Consider the following 24284-nt stretch of genomic DNA (forward strand, 5'->3'; position numbering starts at 1 on the left):
ATGACAATAAAGTTGCCACCTTTGGTAACTTTAACCCTAACCCTTGAAATTGTATTATAGTTTTAAAAAGTTATAGCAGCTCATCCCAGTTAATTCCAACGTGTTCTCAAACTATTTGTTATCTTAATAATTTAGTGATGTGTAGTTATATCCATTTTTATGGTTTTAATGTTTCTGCTGTAGATGTGCGAAGATGGAATAGCAGACATCGGTTCCTCCAGTTATTCTCTTACCGTACAGAAAAGTTCTTACACTAAGTTTTCATTTTGCACTAAGCTTAGATTTCCTTTAGGTGTTGCATGAGTCCCACATTCTTACAGTACCTTTCCTAGCATCATTTATCCATCTTCCTCCTGATAAGCGTATATAAACAGATTTGATCAATTGACAGACATCTGAGTGAGTCATGCAAGATAACTGTCCTCAATGTTTGTATATTAAAATGCCCAGATCTTTCAGCCATGACTAAGCTGGCTGGGGAATTTCAGTTCTACAGTTATATTCCAGGAAGATGCTCAGCTGGAGAAGACAGAGTTGATTTGCTGGGCTTTCTTTTTGGTAGGTGTGCATGCATGCAAGCATTTCATCCTTCTTAATTTGTGAAATTGTTTTCCAGTGGCTATGTTTTTTAATTATATTGAAAGGAAATACCTTCCTCCTCCCATGCTTTGTCTCTCTTCTTGTGTTCAACACGTAGGAATTGACACATGGCAAAGAGCGTTGTAGGAGAGAATACTTTTTGCTTGAAAGAGGTTTTGACCGGGTTGGGGAAACACTGGTTAAAAACAGTGCAGTCCTACCATTAACAGGAGTCTTTACTATCTGCTGCATAAAGCTTAAGTTGACAATCTGTTGATGTCTTTTTGCTAGAAACTGTGGTATTTTTTCTGTCATTGTTAATAATCACACATCTCTCTAAAGCAGTATCTGTATGAGAAAAAATACTTTCCCCCTTCTTTAAGATGCACTGGGACTTCATTCTTTGTTAAAGATTTGAGAGATACAGTTTGTTTATTTGCTTGTTTATTTATTTAGTTTGTCACTCATGTACAAGATAACAGGAGTAAGAATAAACATGAATAAGAACACAAGAAATGGGAACAAATAAATGGGGACAGTAGGACAGGGACGGTACGCACACTGGTGTGCTTATGCACGTCCCCTTACAGATCTCTTAGGAATGGGGTGAGGTCAACAGTAGACAGTTTAAGGTTAAAGTTATGCGGGTTTGAGGATGTAACAACAGAGTCAGGTAGAGCATTCCAGGCGTTGACCACTCTGTTGCTGAAATTGTATTTTCTGCAGTCGAGTTTGGAGCGGTTTACATTAAGTTTGTATCTATTATGTGCTCATGTATTATTGCGGTTGAAGAAGAAGTACGTAGTCCTTGACAGGTAGGACATTGTACCAGATAATTTTGTGTACTATGCTCAGGTCAGACTGAAGGCGGCATAGTTCTAGGTCAGCGATGGCGAACCTTTTTTGGCTTGCATGACAAAAGTGGGGGGAGCGCAGGGGGGTTGTTGTGCGCTGGCGTGCTGCACCCATAATGCATTGCACGACTCCCAGCGTGCATGCGCACATGACAGACATTCCCCCCATTTTTTGCACTCTTTTTTCGCCCTCCCCAGGCTCCAGAGGCTTTATAAGAGCCTGGGGAGGGCAAAAACAGCCTCCCCCCCCCGGAGGCCCTCCAGAGGCTTCAGGAGCTTCCCTGAAGCCTCCGGAGCGCAAAAAAATGGCCCTACAGGCAAACCGGAAGTTCAGGAACAGACTTCCGGTTTGCTCGTAGAGCCGGTTTAAGCCCTCCGGAGCCTTCAGGGGCCTTCTGGAAGCTTCCATGAAGGCTCCAGAGGACGAAAAATGACCCTAGGAGCAAACCAGAGTCCTCCGGAGCCTTCAGGGAAGTCTCTGGAAGGCCCCTGAAGGCTCCGGAGGGCTTAAACCGGCCCTACTAGCAAACCGGAAGAGCCATGTAACCAAACGACATGCTACATGTAATTGAAGAAGATTTTATGTTTTATGTCTTGTTTGTCTTTGTCCAAAAATAAAAACTTTTACAAAAAACTAAAAAAAGGTATTCTGTTGGCGAGCAGAGCAGTGCAGGACTCTTCTCGTGAAATGCCTTTGGACTCGCTCAGTTGTGTTAATGTCCGATATACAGTGCATTTTCCAGACAGACAAGCTGTATTCGAGAATTGGTCTAGCAAAGGTTTTATATGCTCTAGTTTGCGCTACAATATTACCAGATAAAAGCTTCGCAAGATTAAGTTAACAACTTTTAATGCCTTTTGGGCAATACTGTTACAGTGAGCTCCGGTGCTTAGATCATTTGGTATGAGTATTTGATAATATAAGATAATCTTTTATAATATAAAATCTTTTATGATTTTATGATATCATATATCATAATATATGATAATCTTTTTCTCTTTTAACACAGGGAACCAGGGGCTATAATTTTAAGACAGCACAAGGAAAATAGAGATTTGTCTTCAGTTCTGATTGAATGGTGGGGAATGGAAGGGTTTCTTTTCCTTGCAGTCATCTTGGCATTAGCATCACTCTGAAGGTCGGTTGTTAGCTCTCAAAGTCATTGAGGCCACTTGGAGGTTTATCAGGGTCACTTGAATGAGAATCAACTACTACTCTTTGTCTCTTGGAATAAACCTGACGTTTAAAACATAGGAGAATTCCCAAAGATTTGGTTGGGTATGGACGTTTCACTTATTTGAGCATGGACTGTTATGGATGTAGATTCAAAAATACGTAAAGAGAAAAAAAATGATACTCATTTTGAAGATTTGACTAATGTGAAGATACAAATCATTTGTTTTTGCTACCTATAAAATATTTCAGCACACTGAAGAAAAATATGTGCTAATTATTATATTATATTATATTATATTATATTATTATATTATATTATATTATATTATATTATATTATATTATATTATATTATATTATATTATATTATATTATATTATATTATATTATATTATATTATATTATATTATATTATATTATATTATATTTATTATATTTATTATATTTATTATATTATATTTATTATATTTATTATATTATATTTATTATATTATATTTATTATATTTATTATATTATATTATTATAGTTGGTTATGGACGTTTCACTTATTTGAGCATGGACTGTTTTGGATGTAGATTCAAAAATATGTAAAGCAAAGAAAACGATGCTCATTTTTAAGATTTGACTAATGTGAAGATACAACTCATTTGTTTTTACTACCTATAAAATATTTCAGCACACCGAAGAAAAAGATGTGCTACCGTAATTATTATATTATATTATATTATATTATATTATATTATTATATTATATTATATTATATTATATTATATTATATTATATTATATTATATTATATTATATTATATTATATTATATTATATTATATATTATACTATACTATATTTATTGTATTTTATATTATATTATATTATTATATTATATTTATTATATTATATTATTATAGTTGGTTATGGACGTTTCACTTATTTGAGCTTGAACTGTTTTGGATGTAGATTCAAAAATATGTAAAGCAAAGAAAACGATGCTCATTTTTAAGATTTGACTAATGTGAAGATACAACTCATTTGTTTTTACTACCTATAAAATATTTCAGCACACTGAAGAAAAAGATGTGCTAATTTGTATTATATTATATTATATTATATTATATTATATTATAGAGATTTTAAAGTTATCATGATTCTTTTTGATAAAAGATGTATCTAAAATTTTAATAGTCTAATCTGAGTCTATCTGTTCCATTCCATTCTAATCTGGTGGGAAAAGTTTTTCAACTTTTTTGATCTGCAGCCGCTGCTCCCCAACCGCCTGACGTCGCCCGTGACGTCACGCGGCCGGGCGGGGCGTCGCTCGCGGCAGCCGGAAAGGCGCCTGGGCTCTGCCGGAAGTCGTCGCCGGCAATCCTCCCTCTCCGCCTCCCTCGGTCTCCTCAGACGCCGACGCCGCCATGGGGAAGGTGCGCTTCCAGGGCCACCGCGCCAGCTTCAACCCGTCGCGCGCCAGCACCAACCCGGGTAAGCGGAGCGGCGAGCGGGCGGGCGCGGGGGTTTGCCGGGCGGCGGGCGCTGAACCTCCGCTTTGTCCCCTCAGATCGCCCAGCTGGCGCCGGAGGCCACAACATGCGGGACCGCGCCACCATCCGCCGCCTCAATATGTACCGGCAGAGGGAGCGCCGGTGAGTTGAAGGGCCGGAGTGCCTGGGCGGTGCTGCGAGACCTCTGCCCGCCTCCTTGGGCTGAGAGGGGCTGGCGGGGGGGGGACTTTCTCGGTTCATCTCGGGCCCCGACCACCCTCGCACGGCAGAGCTCTTCAAACTTGGCCCCTTTAAGACTTGTGGACTTCAACTCCCAGAATTCTGGGAGTTGAAGTCCACAAGTCTTAAAGGGGCCAAGTTTGAAAAGTTCTGCTCTAGACCACCATGGCGCCTATGCAAGAAAATTGACATTATTCGTATACAAAACAAACCTTTGTTTTTCAACCTTGGTAACTTGAAGATGTGTGGACTTCAACTCCCAGAATGCCCTGGGAAGCTAGGGGAATTTTGGGAGTTTTAAGTCCACACCTTGAGTTGCCAAGATTGAAAAACATCGGACTTCCTCCGTCTCTCTTCCCCTCTCTTTTCCTCTCTCTCTCTCTCTCTGCCTCTGTTTCTCCCTCCCTCTCTCTTTGCCTCCCTCCCTCTCTGTCTCTTCCCCCCTCTCTATTTCTCTCCTTCTCCCTCCCTCCTTCTTTTCTCTCCCTCTCTCTTTCCCTCCCCCCTCCCCCCCTCTCTGTCTTTTTCTGTCTTATTTGTCTCTGTCTTTTTGTATCTATCATCCGTCCGTCCATCCATCTATCCATCCACTCCAGCTTCATGTGTTATATGAATCCTACCACTTGGGCTGTGGAGAGGGAGGGGAGGCCAGCAGGCAAAGCCAGTCGTTAGAGATCCATGCAAAATAAGGCAATTCCAACCTAGATCCTATCAGGGAGACACCTCCCCCCTTCCCTCTCCTTCTCCCCCAAGCCCCTGAAGCACCCCCATGCTCCATACCTCGGACTCTTTCCCTTTAACAACCCTGACAGCTTGGAGTGCCAGGATTGCAGCCACTAAATGACATCTTCCTTTATGACTGATTTGCTTAGGGATCAAAATTCCAGATCTTATTGCGGCCGTGAATTGAGCACTACCTGTACTGACAAATATTTGCTAAATTTATATGCCACCCATTTCACTGGCAGGTGACTCTGGGTGGCTTACAACATAAAAGCAAAGATAGAAACACGAACACATTAACTATTAAAAGTAGCAGAAATTAAATAAGTTAGACTACAACCAGACTATAATGGGAGGCAGGTGGGATCTCCTTCCGAGTCCATTAACCCCTTTCAGCATGGAATTCCCCCTTAGGGCCCCAGAGGAACCAGCAGTCCCAGGTGTTCAGGCCCTTTTGGAAGGCCGAGAGGGGGGTGCAGATCAGTGTGAATTGAGGGACATGATGTTCCCAAAGGGCAGGAGCCAGGGCAGAAAAGGCTCTTCTGGACTCCAACCACTGGAATGTCTTGGCCGATAGGATCCACAGCGTCCCCTTTCTGCAGAGGGAGTGGGGGGAACCAATCCCATTGGGAGGAGACAGTTCTTGAGGATATGAATTCAGAATTCCACCCAGATTGTTCTAATGGCTCTGCTAAACTTTTCTGCATTGATTTGTTTGTATTGTTCTTATTCTGTTTCTTTGCTGAGAAATGTTCCTTTGTAGCTTTATCTAGTTCACCAACCTGAAGTAGATAAATCAGGAACTAGCTCTGGACATGATCATATCAGTTTCTGGGAAGATCTTGAATGGAACGAGCCTTCTGTCCATTCTCCCTGAAAACTTGAAAAGCAGTTTCACAGGCCAGTTCCATCCAGCCTTTTTTTCTTCACAGTTGCTGAAGATTTCTTTGCTCAGGATTCCGAGTCGCATCAAAAGTGCTCATTTTCCAATCTTCTGACCATGTCAGGCACAGCCCAAGAACAATAATCCAGCCAAAGTCTAGTGTCTTATTTGCTCACACCATTTGACAGAATTTTGTTAGACTAAACTTTTATGGCCCCCACCCTAACAGATACACCCTGGTTGACTCTAGGCAGTGACTCTCTTCCTCTCTCTCCTATCCAGTTCTGGGTTGTGTTGCTTGTTCCACCACCACCACCCCCTTGCAATGTGCTCACTCCTTCCTGGGAAACTACAGTGAACTCCACCTGCTCTCCCTTTGTAGCCACCATCCGTCGCAGATCAAAAATATTTAAGTGGGGGTGGGGGAGCTTCCACAATCACTCTCTTATTGATTTAGTACCTCATAAGCTGTAATTCTTTGCCTTCCTGGATATGGGGTTAGTTACCAAATCTTTACACTGATATTATCATGTGGCAGAGAGATCAAGGTATGAGTTTGAGGTAAAGTTAGCCGCTGTTTTTCCTCAGCTATATGAATATTTTTCCCAATATTGTGGCTTCTTTCTTCCATACGGAAATCAGTCAATTTTGTGCTTGGTTGTGAACTCCCATGTGTTCAGCATCCACTAGCAGGTGCTAAATGGAATCATCCTTGCGTGTTTTCCCAACCATCTCTGCCTGTGGAAGGGGGCCAACTGCAACTATGAAATCTTTTAGCAATGTGTTTCTCAGATGCAATGCTCCATCACTTGGCTCAGCCTGTGGAAAACTGTCAGACTTGCACAGAGAGGCCTCCATCTCTGCAACCTGTTGCCCTTCCACCTGACTGCTGACCAAGGAGCCCTTATTACTTCCACTTGTTCACCTGGAGTCTACTCTGTTATGCCAGGCTATTGAATTTTGTTTGAGCGTTTATTTGCCCTTTCCTGTAAACAAGAGGAGTGGTGGTAGATGGCCCAACTTGTTTTCTTAAGAGATAGGATTTAATTTATTTAATCTTTTTGTAATCCACCCATTCTGAAAATGCATACAGTTTTAAAGGCATTCATCTTCTTAGCACACGGAGAATACAAGTTAGAGAGCTGGGCCATCTGGTTCTATAATGTTTTTGCTGATTGAGTCCTATTGGCGTTACCTAGAGGGGGGCCAGGACCTTTTTCATGTGAAGGGGGCCCTCTCACAGAGCTGCAGCTTTAAGCTGTACATTGTAAGCAAGCCAATTACTATAAGGGCTCCCATGTTGCTCTTCTTTATACAGGAACAATCGTGGGAAAGTGGTCCGACCACTCGAGTTCCAGTCCACGGTGGCGCCAGGCACCGTAGCCCGCGTGGAGCCTAACATTAAATGGTTTGGTAAGCTTGCTTTGATTGGGACAGTTGGGGGTGGGTGGGTTGTGTGTATGGGTTTGATTAACCCCAAAGCTGAATCAGAGAGACTGAGAGGGCTGCTGAAACAAGTGATGTGTTGCTCCCTGCATCCTGTCAATCCAAGCTACATTAGGCACTAACAATTGGAACATCCTCTTTACGTAGGAAACACACGTGTGATCAAACAGTCCTGTCTCCAGAGATTCCAGGAGGAGATGAAGACGGTGATGAAGGATCCTTATCGAGTGGTCATGAAACAAAGCAAGTTGCCCCTCTCTCTGCTCCATGACCGGATTAAACCTCATGTAAGTGGTATGCTTCTCCTGTTGACCTGTTGTATTTCCACGGTGTGTGGATGGAGGTTCGGGGGGGTTGGACTCTGGGGGAGACTCTAGCTGCATTCTCTTTCTCCCTTCCCTTGTTCCCGCCTCACAGAATGAGACGCCCTCTGCCAATTACAAAATGTAAGACTGCAATAGGAAAGGCTCTTCTGTAGGATCTCTTCTGCCTGCCAAGTTTGCATTAGGTCTTTCATGGGCTAAAGTTCTCACTTTCCTAACTGCAGTTGCAAGAAAAAGTATGTGGACCCCTTGGGATTACGTGGAGTTTTGCATGAATTGGTCATAAAATGTGCTCTGAACTTCATCTAAGTCACAACAATAGAAAAAAAACAGTCTGCTGAAAATAATACTACACAATTGCATGTTCAATTAAACCATGGCAACATCTAATGTTTGTGTAGTATTATTTTCAGCAGACTGTGTTTTTCTATTGTTGTGACTTAGATGAAGTTCAGAGCACATTTTATGACCAATTCATAAACTCCACGTAATCCCAAGGGGTTCAGATACTTTTTCTTGCAACTGTATAAAGAGGAGAGGAAAAGTGAAATGGGATATACTCAAAATATATACAATGTGGCATGATCGTTCCACTTCCTTTTCTCTGTCAGAAGGTGTCCAGCAAAATTCTGGTCCCAAATTGCCTCTATTGGGAAAAGACTTGCCTATATACAAAGTGATGCTGTTCAGGGGCTGAAAGTCCCTGGTGGGATGGTGTTGCCAGCTGCTTTCAAGCTACTGGTGAGGTCTACCTGTCAGTTTGCCAGATCCCAATGCCTTGATCTCAAGTCCAAAAATGTTTTTTTGGTCTGGTTTAAGAGCCATGTTTCTTATTTTCCTGCGTAGCTTGATTTTCCTCTGAACAGTTCTTTTTTTCCAGCAGTTCTCATATTGTATGTCTAATAAAATAAAAACGATAAATACTGACTAGGGTCCTCTAAAGTTCAAACATATATCACTCACTTAGTAGTTCTTATTAGCTAGAGAAGAGTTGGTTCCAAAGAAGGAGCTGGCTTTCCAAAGCAGAAATCAAGCTCTGAGGAACATTATCCTGGACAGTTCTGAATTTTGGCAGAATGAAACCTCTGTGGCTGAAACAAAGCAGTCAGCAAAGAACAGTGATATCTTCATTCTTGTAACTTCAATCACAGAGGAAGGAAGGGATGCCAAGCCACGAAGTTTGCACTCTAGCTAGCATAGCCCGCTTTGGGCCAGGAGTGGTGTCGCTGTGGCCCTGTAGCTGATATCTGGGGAAAGCTCAGATGGGGGAAATTCTTTGTGGGGCCCAGGTGAGCTGGAGCAACCTGTTCTGAGCCAGGATGATGTAGATGGGATCTTTTTCTTCTTTTAGAATTCCAAAGTCCACATTCTTGATACAGAAACCTTTGGAACAACCTTTGGTCCAAAATCTCAGCGGAAACGACCAAATCTCCTGGCAAGTGATATGCAGTCTCTGGTGGAAAATGCCATAGTGGAGGCCAGCAACTACAGCCAAGACAAAGACCGAGATCTGGTGACAGAGGAAACTGGAGTGAGGTATACTATTGAAACTGGCACCTAGAAATATGGTTTGGTGTAGAGTTGTGTGGAGGGTGATGCATTTTTGCCTTTTAGTTGAAGGGTTGGTAGGTACCCTTATAGCAGGCCTGTCAACCTGTCAGCCCGCAGGCCGGATACGTCACCTGCTGGCCACGCCCACCCAGGGTTTGCAAAGGCAAAAAAGTCACAATACATCATGATCAGGCTCATGACACGATTGACCTAATGGGGTCTCGGTTGTGTCCACCTGTATCCTTAATCACTAATTGCTCCAGCTACATTATTGGGAGCACCTGGATGATTTTTTGATCCTGCGTTAAAAGGCATCTCATTGAGAACTGTGACTTCTTTGGCTGTTTCCAGCTTTTCTATTCTGGGTGGATGCTACTACTTCTGGGTGGTAATTCTGCTTCCACTCAACTTGAATTCTTCCCATTCTGACAACGGGACTTGCATATTTTCTGCCCTTCAGGAGCAGTACTATTTTATGTGCCAGAGAGCTTTGCTATAGTCTGCAAATGCTTGTTTTACTTGATTACAATTAAATGGTTTTAACATAGAACTAACAGAAGGGGCACCTGCAATGTTTCTCCTCTTTGAGACCTGGCACTTAAAATCAATAAAACATTCGAATAAATGAATGCTCTTTTATTCATGAAAAAGATAAATAGGGCATGAGAGAGGAGCCACCACAGCAGCACCTGCATGGATGGTTCAGCTGATGGAAGAGTCTTCTGTGAGAAGAGACAATTTGTTGGGTGCTATTCCTTCTCCCAGGGGAAAAGGAATTTGCCATCTAGTCATCTGCTGACATATAGCATGGTTGTGCTTTTGTGCTGCTGAGTCTTCTGGTTCCCTTTTTCAGGGTGGAGGTGCAAGAAGAAATCTACAAAAAAGGACAATCTAAGCGGATCTGGGGAGAACTTTACAAGGTACATGAAAGGGGGGTGAATGTGGCTGCGTAATTGTGTTCTCACAAACATTTTTGACTAAGGCACGGGAAAACTATTCCTGCCAAGGTATCATGAGATAGCTTGCTTGACTTTTATTTTATCATTCCTTTATTATTTGTATAAATAACTGAAGGTGGCAAGCATACCTAATAGATATTCTTTCCTCCTACCTTTCCTTGTGAGACGGGATTGGGCTGAGAGAGGGTGACTGGCCCAAAATCACCCAACTGGCTTTCATGCCTAAGGCAGAACTGGGACTCGCCACCTCCTGGTTTCTAGCCTGATTCCCTAACCTGTAGACCAAAAGCACTGAGTTTCTTTCAAGTTGAAGTAGGCCTAGAGTTTGATGTGTTCAATTCTAGTTTTCTCAATTCATTCTCGACAGAACTCCTTATCTGCATAGTTTGAAATGCTTGAACTTGATTGTTATGAAGAGTTAAAATATGGAAATCCTCCTGGATGCTTCCCCAGTCCATTAAATCTCTTGCACTGTCTCTGGACTGCCAGGTGATAGATTCATCAGATGTCATTGTGCAAGTGTTGGATGCCAGAGATCCCATGGGGACCCGTTCCCCTCACGTGGAGGCCTACCTAAAGAGGGAGAAGCCTTGGAAGCATCTCATCTTTGTCTTGAACAAATGTGATCTTGTGCCCACGTGGGTGACGGTAGGTTGATTGGGAAGTGAGGTGGGCCACAAGAAGAAGCTGCTGGTTGCTTGTCTTCAGTGCAGATGAGACCATTTTGCACATGAGCTTGGGAAACGTCAGGAATGGAGCTTGCGGATATTTAAGTCAGAAATGATTCTTTGCAACTCCTAGGATGTGTGCTATACCTGCTGCATCCTGGAACGGTCTGGGAGGGGTGTGTGTGTCCAGAACCTGTCACCTGGCAACTTCCCCCTTAAGCTGTTGGCTTCCATGGGATGGAGGGGCTGCTGAGCATGGAGACTTGGCTTGTTTCTTCCAGAGGCGCTGGGTGGCAGTGCTGTCTCAGGAGTATCCGACCTTGGCTTTTCATGCCAGCCTCACAAACCCTTTTGGAAAAGGCGCCTTCATTCAGCTCTTGCGGCAGTTTGGAAAGGTATAGTAAATCTTTATGCTTGCCTTGAATGTACTGAAGAATGCTGCATTAAGTGGCCCACCACTTCAGTATGACCCAGCAGTGTGCTGCAGCTGCAAAAAGGCCTACACGAGTAAGAGCATCCTTGGAATCCTGGGCCCAGTTCTGATCACCACAATAGATAAAAGTTGCTGAGGCAACTAGAAATTATGCAGAGAAGAGCAGCAAAGATAATTAGGGAAGCTAAATTGTACAATGTACAGTTGTGGGAACTGAGTATGTTGAGTCTAGCAAAGAAATAGGGCGACACGATAGCTGTCCTCCAACGCTTGAGGGGCTGTCACAGAGAAGTCAACCAATTTTCTAATCAATCCTGGCATCTTAGAATGGAGAATAGGTTGACCGCCTCTTCCCCAAAGCACCTTTCTAAGATGCAGGAACTAATTTGGAACATTGGGGGTGGGAGGGAGGGGGGAGGCAGCGAAAGATGTAAGTACAAAATTCCAAGAGAATTCATTAGTCCAGAGGTTCCTTGAAGCTTCAAGTAAGTAAGAAGCAGCTATTCTAGGAGATTCTGTTGCTTGGTTGATGGGAGACAGATAGGAGTGGTGATTTGTCATAATTAGCAAGAAGAATCAGTCCTGAGGTGGAGTCAGCTGCTGGATGTCTGAAAGATTTGTTCTCCCAGAGATCATGCTATTCTGTAGACCACGGGTGTCAAAACCTGTGGCATCACGCTGGCACAGGATGTTTCATGACGTTTGTTCCCTTCACGGAGCTGGGGTGGGCGTGGCCTACACATGATGCATCTGGCCTGTGGGACGGCAGTTTCACACCCCCGTTGTAGACAGTCTAATGTTACTTGAGGGAGGGTTCAGAATGGCATGCTGATATAAGGTCACCTGAACTTTCATTTTCAAGGAATTGTCTTCCAAAAGAGTTCTGACTGGCCAAGAAGTGGCGCAGTCTGGAGGGGGATCAGCATCGCCCAGATGGGGAAAGAAAGAGCAAAACTGGGTGCTTGCATCCTAATGAGCTATTCATGTCCTCCATGGGACATTATCACATTGGCATGGACTTGTAGAGGAAATCACTTGAATGGCCAGGGGATTGCGAGGTTATATATGGAATGCCCTCTTGCAGTCTATAGCGCTTTTCAGGGAAAAGCAGATATGGTTAACCCTTTCCAAACAAAGGAGTAAGTTCCCTGTCTGATTAAGTTGCCCCATCAGCTGAAACTTTTGCCAGTCCTCCACAAAACCTGGTTGCTTGAAGCGTCTACTGATGAATGCCCATTTTATAAGCTATGTTTAGAAGCTTAAACCAAGAAGCTGTAGATGGAAAAGAGAGTTTGCCAGTTTGGGTGACTCTTTTAGTCAATCAACTATCTTACATTTGGCTCTCCAAAAGGCCAATTGCTAGTCCAAAGAGTCTTTCTCTGATTCTTGGGATGTTTGTTATTCTGTGTCTTGTCCCTTACAGCTGCATGTAGATAAGAAGCAGATCAGCGTGGGCTTCATTGGATACCCTAATGTGGGGAAGAGCTCCGTAATCAACACTCTCCGCTCCAAGAAAGTCTGCAATGTGGCTCCCATTGCTGGTGAAACCAAGGCAAGCTTCCCCACAGATTCAGGATTAAAATGTAGCCATTGTGATTGACAGGACTTCTTCTGCCTGAAGGCAAGGTCTTCTGTGCCAGTGTGAAGCATGTTCTCATTTCTAGGATTGCAGAATTGCAGGGCTGGAGTGAAAGTGCCTCATGTATAGTTTATAGTCCTCTGTACTTAAGGTTTTAATTCTGCAGATATAACAAATACTTGATAACTTGTCACGATCTCCTGGAGGCCAATGTTGAACAAAACTTTTATCAGATGGCCAAAAGATCTCAAAATGGCCATGTTGGAACTAGCAATAGAATGAGAAACTTGGTGTCAATATGCCCAGATGATTAGCCAGCTACAGAATGTCACTTAAATGTCATTACCAAAAAAAAAAACCACCTTGCCACGTAAATGTGGTTTTGAGTTTTTGCTGATGTGTGAACACTAGAAAAGCTATCTTTAAAGACAAGAAAAACAGGTTTGGATTTATTGTATTGCCCTGCACTCTAGCATGCTTGCTAAATAGCCTTTCCAAAGTAATAGCAGGTGAGGTAATGACATTAAAGGGCTACTCGCATGTTTCCTGGCCATGAAATTCTTGATGTTTAGATTCTTGAATAGTATCAAGAGCTGCTGCCATGTGTTTTGTTCCTTCTGAAATAAAAGACAGACTGTCCTTTTTCCCCTGCAGGTATGGCAGTACATCACTTTAATGCGTCGTATCTTCCTTATTGACTGCCCAGGTGTGGTGTACCCCTCAGGAGACACGGAAACAGATATTGTACTGAAAGGAGTTGTAAGTGTCAAGGGAGATATTTTTTCTGCCTTAGTCTGACTTGCCAGTGTTATTTATTATTGAAATGTTGCCAAAATATAGGTGCTTAAATAATCACAATAGATTGGTTTACTTAAAATTTCAGTAAGGTATTTGACAAGGTAGACCACCGCCTACTTCTTAGTAAGATAGAAAAATGTGGAATAGACAGCAGCACTATCCAGATGTATTTATAGCTGGCTGACAAACTGCACTCAACACCTAGTCCTCAATGGAAACACATCTACATGTAGGGAAGCATGCAGTGGGGTGCCCCAGGGCTCTGTCTTAGGCCCAGCGCTCTTGTAACGTCTTCATGAATGATTTAGGTGAGGGGATAGAAGGGAAACCCATTAAATTTTCAGATAACAAAAAGCTGGAAAGAATACTCAACACTTTAGAACACAGATATCAAACTCAATCATGTCACGTGACAAATAATGCAGGTTTTTTGCCTTTTGGAGCCGAGGTGGGTGTGGCCTGCACATGATGCTTCTGGCCCTGGGCTACCAGTTTGATCTTCTAAACCAGACCCCTAGTTTAGAAGATCGAGAAGGACCTTGACAGATTTGAACACTGGGCCCTATCCAACAGAATGCAATGCAGTGGTGAGGAAATCAACCACTTAACATTTGGACAAGAAAAAAAAATGCATAGAGACAGAATAGTGGCACTTGGCTCAACAGTATTGACACTGAGAGGAATCTTGGTGACCTAGTAGGCCACCATTTCACAATGAACCAGCAGTGTGCTGTAACTGTCAAGGCCAATGCAGTCCTAGGCTGCATCAACAAAGGGGTAGAATCAAGATCACACGAAGGGCGAATAGAGCTTTATATTGCACAGCACCCAGTTTTAGTCACCCTGATACAAAAAGATGTGCAGACTCTAGAAAGAATGCAGAGAAGAGCAACAAAGATGATTAGGGGGCTGGAGGCTAAAGTGTATGAGGAACGGTTCCAGGCACTGGATACAAACTAATGGATGGAAGCTCATTAAAGAGATCCAACCTAGAATTATGGTGAAATTTCCTCACAATGAGAAAAATTAATCACTGGAATGGGCTACCTCTGTATGTCTGACAACAATGATTTGTCCAGAACGGTATAGGGATTGGGCTAGAAGACCTCTAAAGTCCCAACTGTATTTTATTACCGTGTTTCCCCGAAAATACAACCTGTCCTGAAACTAAACCCTAGTGACATTTTTCGCGTGCGCAAAAATATAAGCCCACCCTCGAAAATAAACCCTCTGGACAATCCCCCCCCTCCAACCAGGCAGAGCACCGCTCGCCGACCTAGCAGTATCCCGAAGGCACCAAGCCACGGGAATGAGGTGGGGGCAAAGGCGCTTGCGTTGCTTGGTGCTTTCGGGGTACTGCTAGGTCAGTCAGCGGCGCTGTGCCCAGCTGAAGAGGGGGGGGTTGCTGGGCAGCTGCTCTCTTGCGAGCGGGCTCCCGAAGAGCCGGGCACAGCCTCAGGGTCGAATGGCTGTGTTGCGCTGTCGCAGCAGCAACACAGCAGCCATGAGGTGACCAAGCTTATGAGCAGCCGCCCGGCAACCCCCCTTTCCAGCCGGGTACAGCGCTGCTGACTGACCTAGCAGTACCCGGAAAGCACCAAGCAACGCGAGCGCCTGTTCGCCACTCTCCGCCTCCTGTGGCTCAGTGCCTTCAGAATGCCCCTAGGTGAGTGAATGGGGCTCTGCATGGCTGGAAAGGGGGGTTGCACAGCAGCTTTTCTATGGTTGTGGGCTGCAGATTGTACAACCATAGAGCGTACTTCCAGAGCGGCATCCATCCTCCGTGCTTTGAAAAAAAAAACCAAGCGGCGGACGGCGCCAGCAGCGCAGATGCCCTTCGCGCGAGCAGGGAGAGGAAAAGCCGCTGCGAAACTCCCCTCCAGCCATGCAGAGCCCCATTCACTCACCTAGGGGCATTCCAAAGGTGCCAAGCCGCGGGAGGCGGAGGGCGGAGAACAGGCGCTCGCGTTGCTTGGTGCCTTCCAGGTACTGCTAGGTCGGTCAGCGGCACTATACACGGCTGGAAAGGGGGGTTGCCAGGCGGCTGCTCATAAGCTTGGTCACCTCATGGCTGCTGCGTTGCTGCTGCGACAGCGCAACACAGCCATTCGACCCTGAGGCTGTGCACCGCTCTTCGGGAACCCAGTCACAAGGGAGCAGCCGCCCGGCAACCCAAAAATAATAAGCCCTCCCCTTTAATAAGCCCAAGGCCATATTTCGTGGGTCAAAAAAATATAAGCCCCTGGCGTATTTTTGGGGAAACACGGTAGTTATTGGAGATGTATGTGTGGAAAGCTGTGTCTTTGGTAAAAGCTGGGAGTTTGACTCTTCTGTAATTTCCAGGTTCAGGTAGAAAAAATCAAGAGTCCGGAAGACCACATTGCTACAGTGCTGGACAGAGCCAAGCCGGAATATATCAGGAAGACGTACAAAATAGAGTCCTGGGAAAATGCAGAGGATTTTCTGAAGAAGTTAGCATTCCAGACTGGGAAGTTACTAAAGGTGAATCTGGTTTTGTGGGTGCTGAATAGAGAACGGAATTTGGAGCCCTTACTACAGACGTTGGGCCAGCAAGAGAGATGTTTTCTGAAGGAGAACCTGCTCCTAGGATCCTGCGGGGAGCAGCCGGAAGGGATAAGGGAAAAGATGATTATGGAACAAAGAGATGATGACTTAGTGTGGTTGCTCATGACATGCTTTAGGGGGCTGAAATCGGGTTCATGGTAATTTGGGGAGTGTCTCTTTGTCTTTGCATATTGAATGAATCAGGCCCTGGAGTAGACAGTGAAACATTTTGAGGAGGTATGGTATGAGTCCAGCCCACAAGTGCCTCCTCCCCCCCCCCCCCATCCTGCCTGAAGTCATGATGCCAGGCCCCTTCATCCTCAGGCTGTTCTCTTTGATCTCCTCTCTTCCCTTCTTCAGTTGTGACTGCTGGCCCTTCTGCCTTTGCAGGGAGGAGAGCCTGATCTGCACACGGTCAGTCGGATGGTGCTGAATGACTGGCAGAGAGGCCGCATCCCGTTCTTTGTAAAGCCTCCAAATGTGGAACAAGATTCTCAGGTAAGGGCTGCCAGAATAGCTTTGAGTGTTTCTTTTCAAAGAGAAAAAAGGGGAATGACTCTTCAAAGCAAATAAAAGGGCAGTAGTTAACGATCAAGCAGTATTTAAGCAGAACTGATAATGTACTGGCTTTCAAGCAAAAACTTGAAATAATAGAAACGTTCCTTCCCTTATAATAGTTTGTCTTCCTGGGGTCCTTATGAATATCCATAATGCTCAATGGGCAGACAACTACCCTGTTTCCCTGGATAATAACCTCCCCCGAAAATAAGCCCTCCTCAAAAACATTGCAACACAGCAGCAGCCTTGAGGTGACCACACTCGGTGCCTCCTGCATCTCAAAAATAATAAGACCTCCCCGAAAATAAGGCCAAGCGCTTATTTCAGGGGTCAAAAGAAAAGAAGACCCTGTCTTATTTTAGGGGAAACACGGTAGATGAGCCTTTTCTGTGCCTTTAGATGTCCATCTTCATGCAAGGTGAGGAGGGCCCACCTTGCATAAAAATCACACATAATTAAAATGTTTTTGCATCCTTGTCATGGTTGTAAACTGCTCATGGGAGTAGTTCAGAACAACAACAGTGTACAGGTAGCCCTCAACTTTCAACCATTCATTAGTGACCATTTGAAGTTAACAATGGCACTGAAAAAAGTGCCTTATGACCGTTTGTCACAAGGTTATTGCAGGATTCACATAGTCACATGATCAAAATTTGGGCGCTTGGCAACTGACTCATTTATGACAATTGCAGTATCCCTGCTTGTGATCTAAGAAGCAAAATCAGTGGGGAAGCCAGATTCAGTTAACATTGGAGTGACTAACTTAACAACTGCAGTGATTCCCTTAACAATGTTGACAAGAAAGGTCATAAAATGGGTCAAAACTCACTTAACTGTCTTGTTTAGCAATAGAAATGTTGAGCTCAGTTGTGGTCATAAGTAGAGGACTACCTGTAATTATCTTCTTCCTTCTTACATGTTCTGTTGTCAGAGAAAAAAAAGGAAACAGAGCCATCTTTTATGTCTGGAAACCCTTATCTTCTTTTCAGGGAGATGGGAGGATTGGATGGTTAGTCAGTGGTGGTGCATGTGCATAAAGTGGGTGCTTGATTATCCTTTCTCATGAATCTGGGTTCTGACAGGCACAGACCAGGTTGGGATCCTGGCCAGTCTTACTGAAGACCTTCACAAGTATAAAATGGTACCAAGATTGTTTGGAATTGAGCAATCCGATGGCAAAGTGAAAGATAGGGATGGACAAGTAACCTTGCTTACAGACAAACCTCCATTGCTTAATCTCTCAGCCCACAGAAGCTGCTTCAGATGTGACTATAGGCCTGAGTCACAGCGAGAACCCAGGGATGAAAGAACAATGTGAAGGACAGGCTGGGACTAATGAGTGCTCCAGTGTGACACCAAAATGGCCTTTGCCCCAAGTGCCACAAAACTACGAGAAGATCACGGTGACCTCTCAGTTCTTGGAAGAGGATCTGGCTCCTGTGAATATACTGGGTATCAGTGAAACAGACAGTGGTACAGAGGAAGAAGAGCAGGAGGAGGAGGAGCAGAGTTCCCCACATGGGAGGCCAACTTGTGAGGCTAACCCTAGAGAAGATCCAAAGGTGGTACTTAGGTCCCTGGAGGAGAAGATTGCCAAGTACAAGAGATTCTTGGAGAAGGCAAAGGCCAGGAGATTCTCGGCAATAAGGTAGGGCATCCGAGCTTCCTTGGTTCATCTGATTCGTCAGAAAGAAGGCCTAAAAACACCCACTCGCCATTGTAGCTCAAGACTGACCGATGCCCAACCCCCTTTCTTTCCAGCACTGGTTGCAACACCCAATTCATATTTAAAGCAAAAGTTCCAGGCACAATATGTTTTGTGCCTGGACCTTTGTGGTCTTCAGGTGGCATTTGGGGTTCTCTGGCCCCCTGAATGAAACAAAAGGAGCTGTTTTAATCTGTGCAGGGACTGAAATGGAACAGTGCTGGCAGAATTAGTCTGGGGCAAGTGGAAGAATAGGGCACAAAAATCAAGAGGGTACTATGGAGGAAAAGAGAATAATCTGGGCATTGCTCTCTCCTCCTCCGCATAGTTGTTCCTGCACAGTCAGTCAGTTTGCATAACCCATATTTTCCCTATCCACCCTTCTCCAAAAAATCAGGCTTGCCCACATAAGCTGTAAGCTTACTCTTTGGCAGCCATGTTCTACTTGGAACTTCTTAGATTAGTGAAGCATGCTTTAGGACTTATACTTGAGACACACAGAGGGCTGCAGCTGTGGGGATATGCCATAAAATAGATTTCTCAGTTTCTTCTGCCACATGTAGGAATTCCCAATCACTTCCAGCAATAATAGGAGAGCCTGCCAACAGTTATAGCAGTCAGTAAATTTCTTTGTGGTCACCTAAAGAGATTAAGCAACCCATATGATTAGGATGTTTTTCTTTCCTTGATTTGTGTCAGTGAAAGTCCCATCTCATCCCCTAGCAATGCTAAGCAGTTCAACATCTAATGAAGCATGATTGGGATAAAGACCTACTACTGATGGCTGTTATTCAGTTGTAGGTGATGGCTCGAATAAGAGACCATATTCTGCCCGTTTCTGCAGAAGGGAGGCACCTGAAAATGTAGAGGTGGTTGGGATAGTGGGAGACTGCAGCTTGGGAAGTGGGAGTTTATGAGAAACAGTGACATCACCATCCTTGCCTTGTAAAAATTCTCTTCTTCCCAAAGCCAGGACAAGTAAAGATTATTCCCCCCCCCCCCCATTATACTCCTAAAAAGGAGTTTCTTCTAGGTCAGTGATGGCGAACCTATGGCGCGCGTGCCACAGGTGGCACGCGTAGCCATTTGTCAGGGCACGCGAGGCGCTGCCCTGTCAGCTGGCCAGCGCGCATGCGGGTGCTGGACAGCTGATTTCACCCTTTTTTAAAGCCATTTTTCGCCCTCCCCAGGCTCCAGAGGCTTTATAGGAGCCTGGGGAGGGTGAAAAGAGCCTCCCCCGCCGGCCCGGAGGCCCTCCGGAGGCTTCAGGGACCATCCGGAGGCTTCCCTGAAGCCTTTGGAGCGCTCAAAACGACCCTCTGAGCAAACCGGAAGTGACTGCCGGTTTCCTCAGAGGGTTGTTTTAAGCGCTCCAAATGCGTCAGGGAAGCCTCCGGACGGTCCCTGAAGCCTTCGGAGCGTTTAAAACGACCCTCCAAGCAATCCAGAAGTGACTTCTGGTTTGCTCGGAAGGTCGTTTTAAGCGTTCCGAAGGCTTTAGGGAAGCCTCCGGATGGTCCCTGAAGCCTCTGGAGGGCCTCCGGGGGTGTGTGGGAGGCTCCTTTCGCCCTCCCCAGGCTCCTATAAAGCCTCTGAAGCCTGGGGAGGGGCGAAAAAGCATGTAAAATGGGAGGGGGGCTGTTGTGCGCGCATGTGCACTGGGGGGGCGCATTGCATTATGGGTGCGGCCCGCCCGCCCACAACCCCCCTGCGCTCCCCCCACTTGTGACACGCGAGCCAAAAAAGGTTCGCTATCACTGTTCTAGGTGCAAAGCACCCCCCCCCCCTTATTTATATCCCATCAAGTCAGGGTTAACTCTGAGCAGCCAGAGAGATTTCTACTCATTTGTAAAATATGTATTCTACATTGTATTTTTTTTTCCAGCTTGTGATTATGGTAGAGAATTAAGCCATCCTATGAAACTTAAGGCTATACAACTGCTAGAGGAATGGGGAGTCAGATTTAGGTAGAGTAACTGTTTGTTTGCTTTCCTGCCTAGAATCCCTAAGGGGCTGAATGAAAGAATACTTGCAAAATCAGAGTTGGATTCAGTGGCTGTGGAAACTCAGAAGACTAGAGGTATGGTGGCTCCTTCAGCCGTGTCTGCATCCTATGCACATTTCATAGCTTTATTCTTACAAAGGGCTAGCGTTGGCTTGATTCCACGATGTACTTAAGCCACAGAATTCTGTGTTGCAGTGCAGATAGTCCGGTCCTCCACAAATGTTCTTTTCAAAACTATCAACCGTTACTAATCTGCATGGATTTTGACTAACATCTGAATCACTGACTGCACTGAGTACTGGTTGCTAAGGAGTGACTATGAAAAAGTGTAATTGCCTTTGTTCACTTTGGAGCGCTTCCCAATTGCATCTGTATAGCATTTGGTACAAAGGCCCACACCTATTCCGGAGAGCACTTTTCCTCGTGTTGTTGTGATCTACTTTGCTTCTTGTGTTCGTTGAACCTATTTAAGGTATGCATAAGAGAAAAGGGGGGGTCAGGAAGCTGTCATGTGGGAGGGGAGCACAGCCATCCCATTCCAAAACAGTTTTGTCCTTTACTGGAAACTTCTTTCTTGCTCACAATGTTTGGCTCTTCAGAAAGAGCTTCGTCTCTTACTATTCATGACACGCTACTTTTAGGAAAACCAGGAGAAAGGAAGAAAAGGAAGATTTCAGAGGGAGAGGAACAGCAGAGTTCCAGCGTCTGTAAGAAACTGAATTCAAAGGAGGTAGGTGTCAGCGGTGAAGTTTGGCTAAGTGGCTTTGCTATGGTCACTTTTCCTTAGCCCAAAACATCTCATGGAATTGTTCGGAGGGGGGGGGGGAAGAAGGTGGGAGCATTAGGTAGGTCACCTTCAGTTATATAGAAACTCAAGGCAGGATGTAAATCAGTTGTCCTCTGTGGCTTTCATAAGGTGCAGCCTAAGGGAAACTTTTTCATTTTATGTGGCGTAGTTGTCATGTAGTGTGGATTTTAAAAATAGAACTGTAGTAGCGCTTACATATGGAATTTTTTCCCCTTTGGGATAGTAAGTTACAGTTATTACGTTGTCCATTGTCTTGGATTTTCCCAAAACCATTGTTTTGCCTTTGCAGAAGAGAAGAGCAGAGCGGCAGCAGCACTCAAAAAAAGTTGGTGTTCGATATTATGATACACATAATGTCAAAAATAGAAACAGGAACAAGAGGAAAATTGACACTGAAGCCCAGAGGCTTACAACCCAATAAATAAATAAAGATACATCTTGAAATTGTTATCTTTATAAATCCACATAGTAAACATTTACAACATGAAAACTGTTGGCTACCATTTGGGATCCTTACAAAAGACACAATCAATGTGAAAACGATCAAAAATAGCAGAAAGAATAAGATTTCTTACTACTTTTGCCTTATATGGATGGTAAAAGAGAAGTTGATTAGGATGTGTGATCACCAGTTAAACCACAACATCAAATTTCAGGAGTCAGGATTAATTTTATCGCATTTTGTAAAGCCCTTTGTTTTGCAGTTGGGCAGACTCCCGCATAGAACTAAAATACTGCCTTTTTTTTTAAAAAAAAGCACCTCTATTATTTACCTCCAGTAAATATTAATTGAAAAGAAATCCCAAGCCAGTTGAGATTCTTTTTAAATGTGCAAGAGACATTTGAAGAGTATTTGGATTTATGTTGATTCAGATGAGGTGGAAGAGTTTGGATACACTCTTTCAGGAAGAATACTCTACAGCCGTGTTCTCCTTTTCCCCTCAAGGCACTTTTTGCATTGGGCTGACAGAGCTTATTTCTTCGGTGCAATGATGCCTTCGAGCTGTGCCTAAAATGCAGACAAAGCAGTTAATCAGTGAGTAACTACTGCCCTGTGCCAAAAGATACAAAACTGCTCCCTGAGAGATGGTGCTGCTACGGGCATGAAGGAGAGACACTGTATCAAATATTTTAGCAGTGGATCATTCTGCAACAGCATATGGCTGGCTTATAAATTAAAGCATAATTGTTAAGTTTGAAAAACAGAATCCAGAGTGGGCTTTGTTTTAGAGACTTCAACACCGCCAGCAGTGTAAATTGCCCAGGTCCAAGTCAGCCGAAGGCAAGTCCAGGTAGTTCTCGGCTTACAACCAGTTGCTTAGTGAGTGTTTTAAGTTACAATGGACTCGTCAAAAGCAATTTATGACTTGATTTGAATGTGATGGCAGCAGCACCCTCTCACATGAACACATTATGGGCACTTGGCTCACCTTTGCAGCATCCTACAATGGTATGAGCACGTGGCAAAAAAACAACAAATCGGATTCACTTAATTACAATGCAAAAACCCATCAAAATCAGATCTGCTCAGGCAGTAACCTGCTTAACCACCGTAATTCCGGGCTCAGTTATGGTTAGCCAAAGACTTTGTGCAGGGAAGGCAGAGTAATGTGACTACGGGTTGCAGCCAATTAAAACTCCAGCGCTCAGTTTGTGTCTTCCCTAACCTTGAGCTGCTGATTAGTCCGTTTCAGGAACTGGACCTCCTCGGTGTGCTTCTTCTCTTCCACCTGTCGCCTTTCCAGTTCCCGCTTTTCAATGGCTTCACACTTGGCCTTCTGCTCATTCACCTGCCTCTCCAGGTCCCGTTTCTCTTCCTCTAATTCTGCAATCTTGAGACAGAGAAGACAGCAGCCAGGGAACCTTTAAGAATGGCCGCCTGCCACTTCCAAGCCGCCCTTTGCTCCGGCTTGCTCAGACCCCAGGGAAGCCTTCTCCCCTCTGCCCGGGCCAGGCCGCCCGGCTGACCTTACCTTTCTTTCCATGTCGGATTTGCCCTGCTCGGCCTGCAAGGCCTTCCTCATGCCGAAGGCCACGCTGCTCTCGTAGAGGGTCTGGTACGCTGCGATGGTCATCCGGATTTCGTCCCGCACGCGCAGCAGCAGCAGCCCGCGCTCGGCGCAGTTGATGGTCACCTGCCGGATTAGCTCGTCTGCGGGGCAGAGAGAGACAAGTCTGGCTTGCCGGCAGCCCCTCCTCCTCCTCCCCCGGTGCCCCGCCTCCCCTTCCCACGTCGCTCACCGAAGCACTGGGAGTAGAGCTCGCGCCGCACCGGGCAGATGCCGGTCTCTCGCGCCTGGCGCTGCTGCAGCTTCAGGTCCAGCTGCTCCTGCAGGTGCACCACGTCCATGCGCGTACTGGGCGTGCTGGAGACCTGCTGCACCCACAGCTGGTTCTCCTCCGTCCATTCTCTGCGGGGGGAGCGCAGGTCAGCAGCCCGCCCACCTCGGGCGCCCCCGAGCCGCCCCCCACGTCCCCCTCGCACGCCCCCCGCATGCTGCTCACCGCGGCGGCAGGATGGCGTTGAGGATCTCCTCGGCCTGCTTGCTGGGGTCCACCGAGGGCGGCGGCGCCTTGCCCTTGGGCGGCGAGACGGGCCCCGCGGGCACCGACAGCTGCGGCGTCCCCTTCAGCGGCCGCGCCTGCGGAGCGGCGGAGCGGTCAGTCCCCGGCGGCGGCCCCGCTGTCCTCCGGCCCCTTCCCTCTGGCCCCCGCCTACCTTGGGCGAGCGCTTATCGGTGTTGCGGCTGACCAGCACCGGCGTCTCGTAGCGCAGGAGGGAGTCGGCGGGGGGGATCATGGCGGCGGCTCCTCCAGGCCCGACCGGCGCCCAGCCAGTTGCGCCGCCGTTGCCACGGCCACGGGGACGCCGGGTGCGGGGCGGCGCGCAGGCGCACAAAGGGCCCCCGGCCCGCCATGATGCAAGAAACCCGCTCGCTGGCCTCGGCCAATCA

At 45.6% G+C, this 24284-nt stretch overlaps 2 protein-coding genes across 2 annotated transcripts; one reads left to right on the forward strand and one right to left on the reverse strand.

Annotated features, from left to right (window-relative positions):
* Positions 1-3945: 3945 nt before the first annotated feature.
* On the forward strand, positions 3946-21774 carry GNL2 (G protein nucleolar 2). Its single transcript, XM_081962845.1, has 16 exons — positions 3946-4087; positions 4164-4248; positions 7251-7345; positions 7526-7665; positions 9053-9237; positions 10106-10172; positions 10701-10859; positions 11161-11274; positions 12736-12864; positions 13546-13650; positions 16033-16191; positions 16645-16752; positions 18057-18460; positions 20518-20597; positions 21164-21252; positions 21620-21774. The coding sequence occupies exons 1-16, from the start codon at positions 4021-4023 to the stop codon at positions 21749-21751; spliced, it is 2118 nt and encodes a 705-aa protein (XP_081818971.1). The 5' UTR covers positions 3946-4020; the 3' UTR covers positions 21752-21774.
* DNALI1 (dynein axonemal light intermediate chain 1) lies at positions 21765-24276 on the reverse strand. Its single transcript, XM_081962847.1, has 6 exons — positions 24050-24276; positions 23836-23972; positions 23572-23741; positions 23304-23482; positions 22998-23162; positions 21765-22339 (listed from the first exon to the last, which is right to left on the reverse strand). Exons 1-6 carry the CDS (start codon positions 24128-24130, stop codon positions 22304-22306), a joined length of 768 nt encoding a protein of 255 aa, XP_081818973.1. The 5' UTR covers positions 24131-24276; the 3' UTR covers positions 21765-22303.
* Positions 24277-24284: the final 8 nt, after the last annotated feature.

This window comes from Natrix helvetica (assembly GCF_964273705.1).
Source record: "Natrix helvetica genome assembly, chromosome: 9".
Taxonomy (NCBI): domain Eukaryota; kingdom Metazoa; phylum Chordata; class Lepidosauria; order Squamata; family Natricidae; genus Natrix; species Natrix helvetica.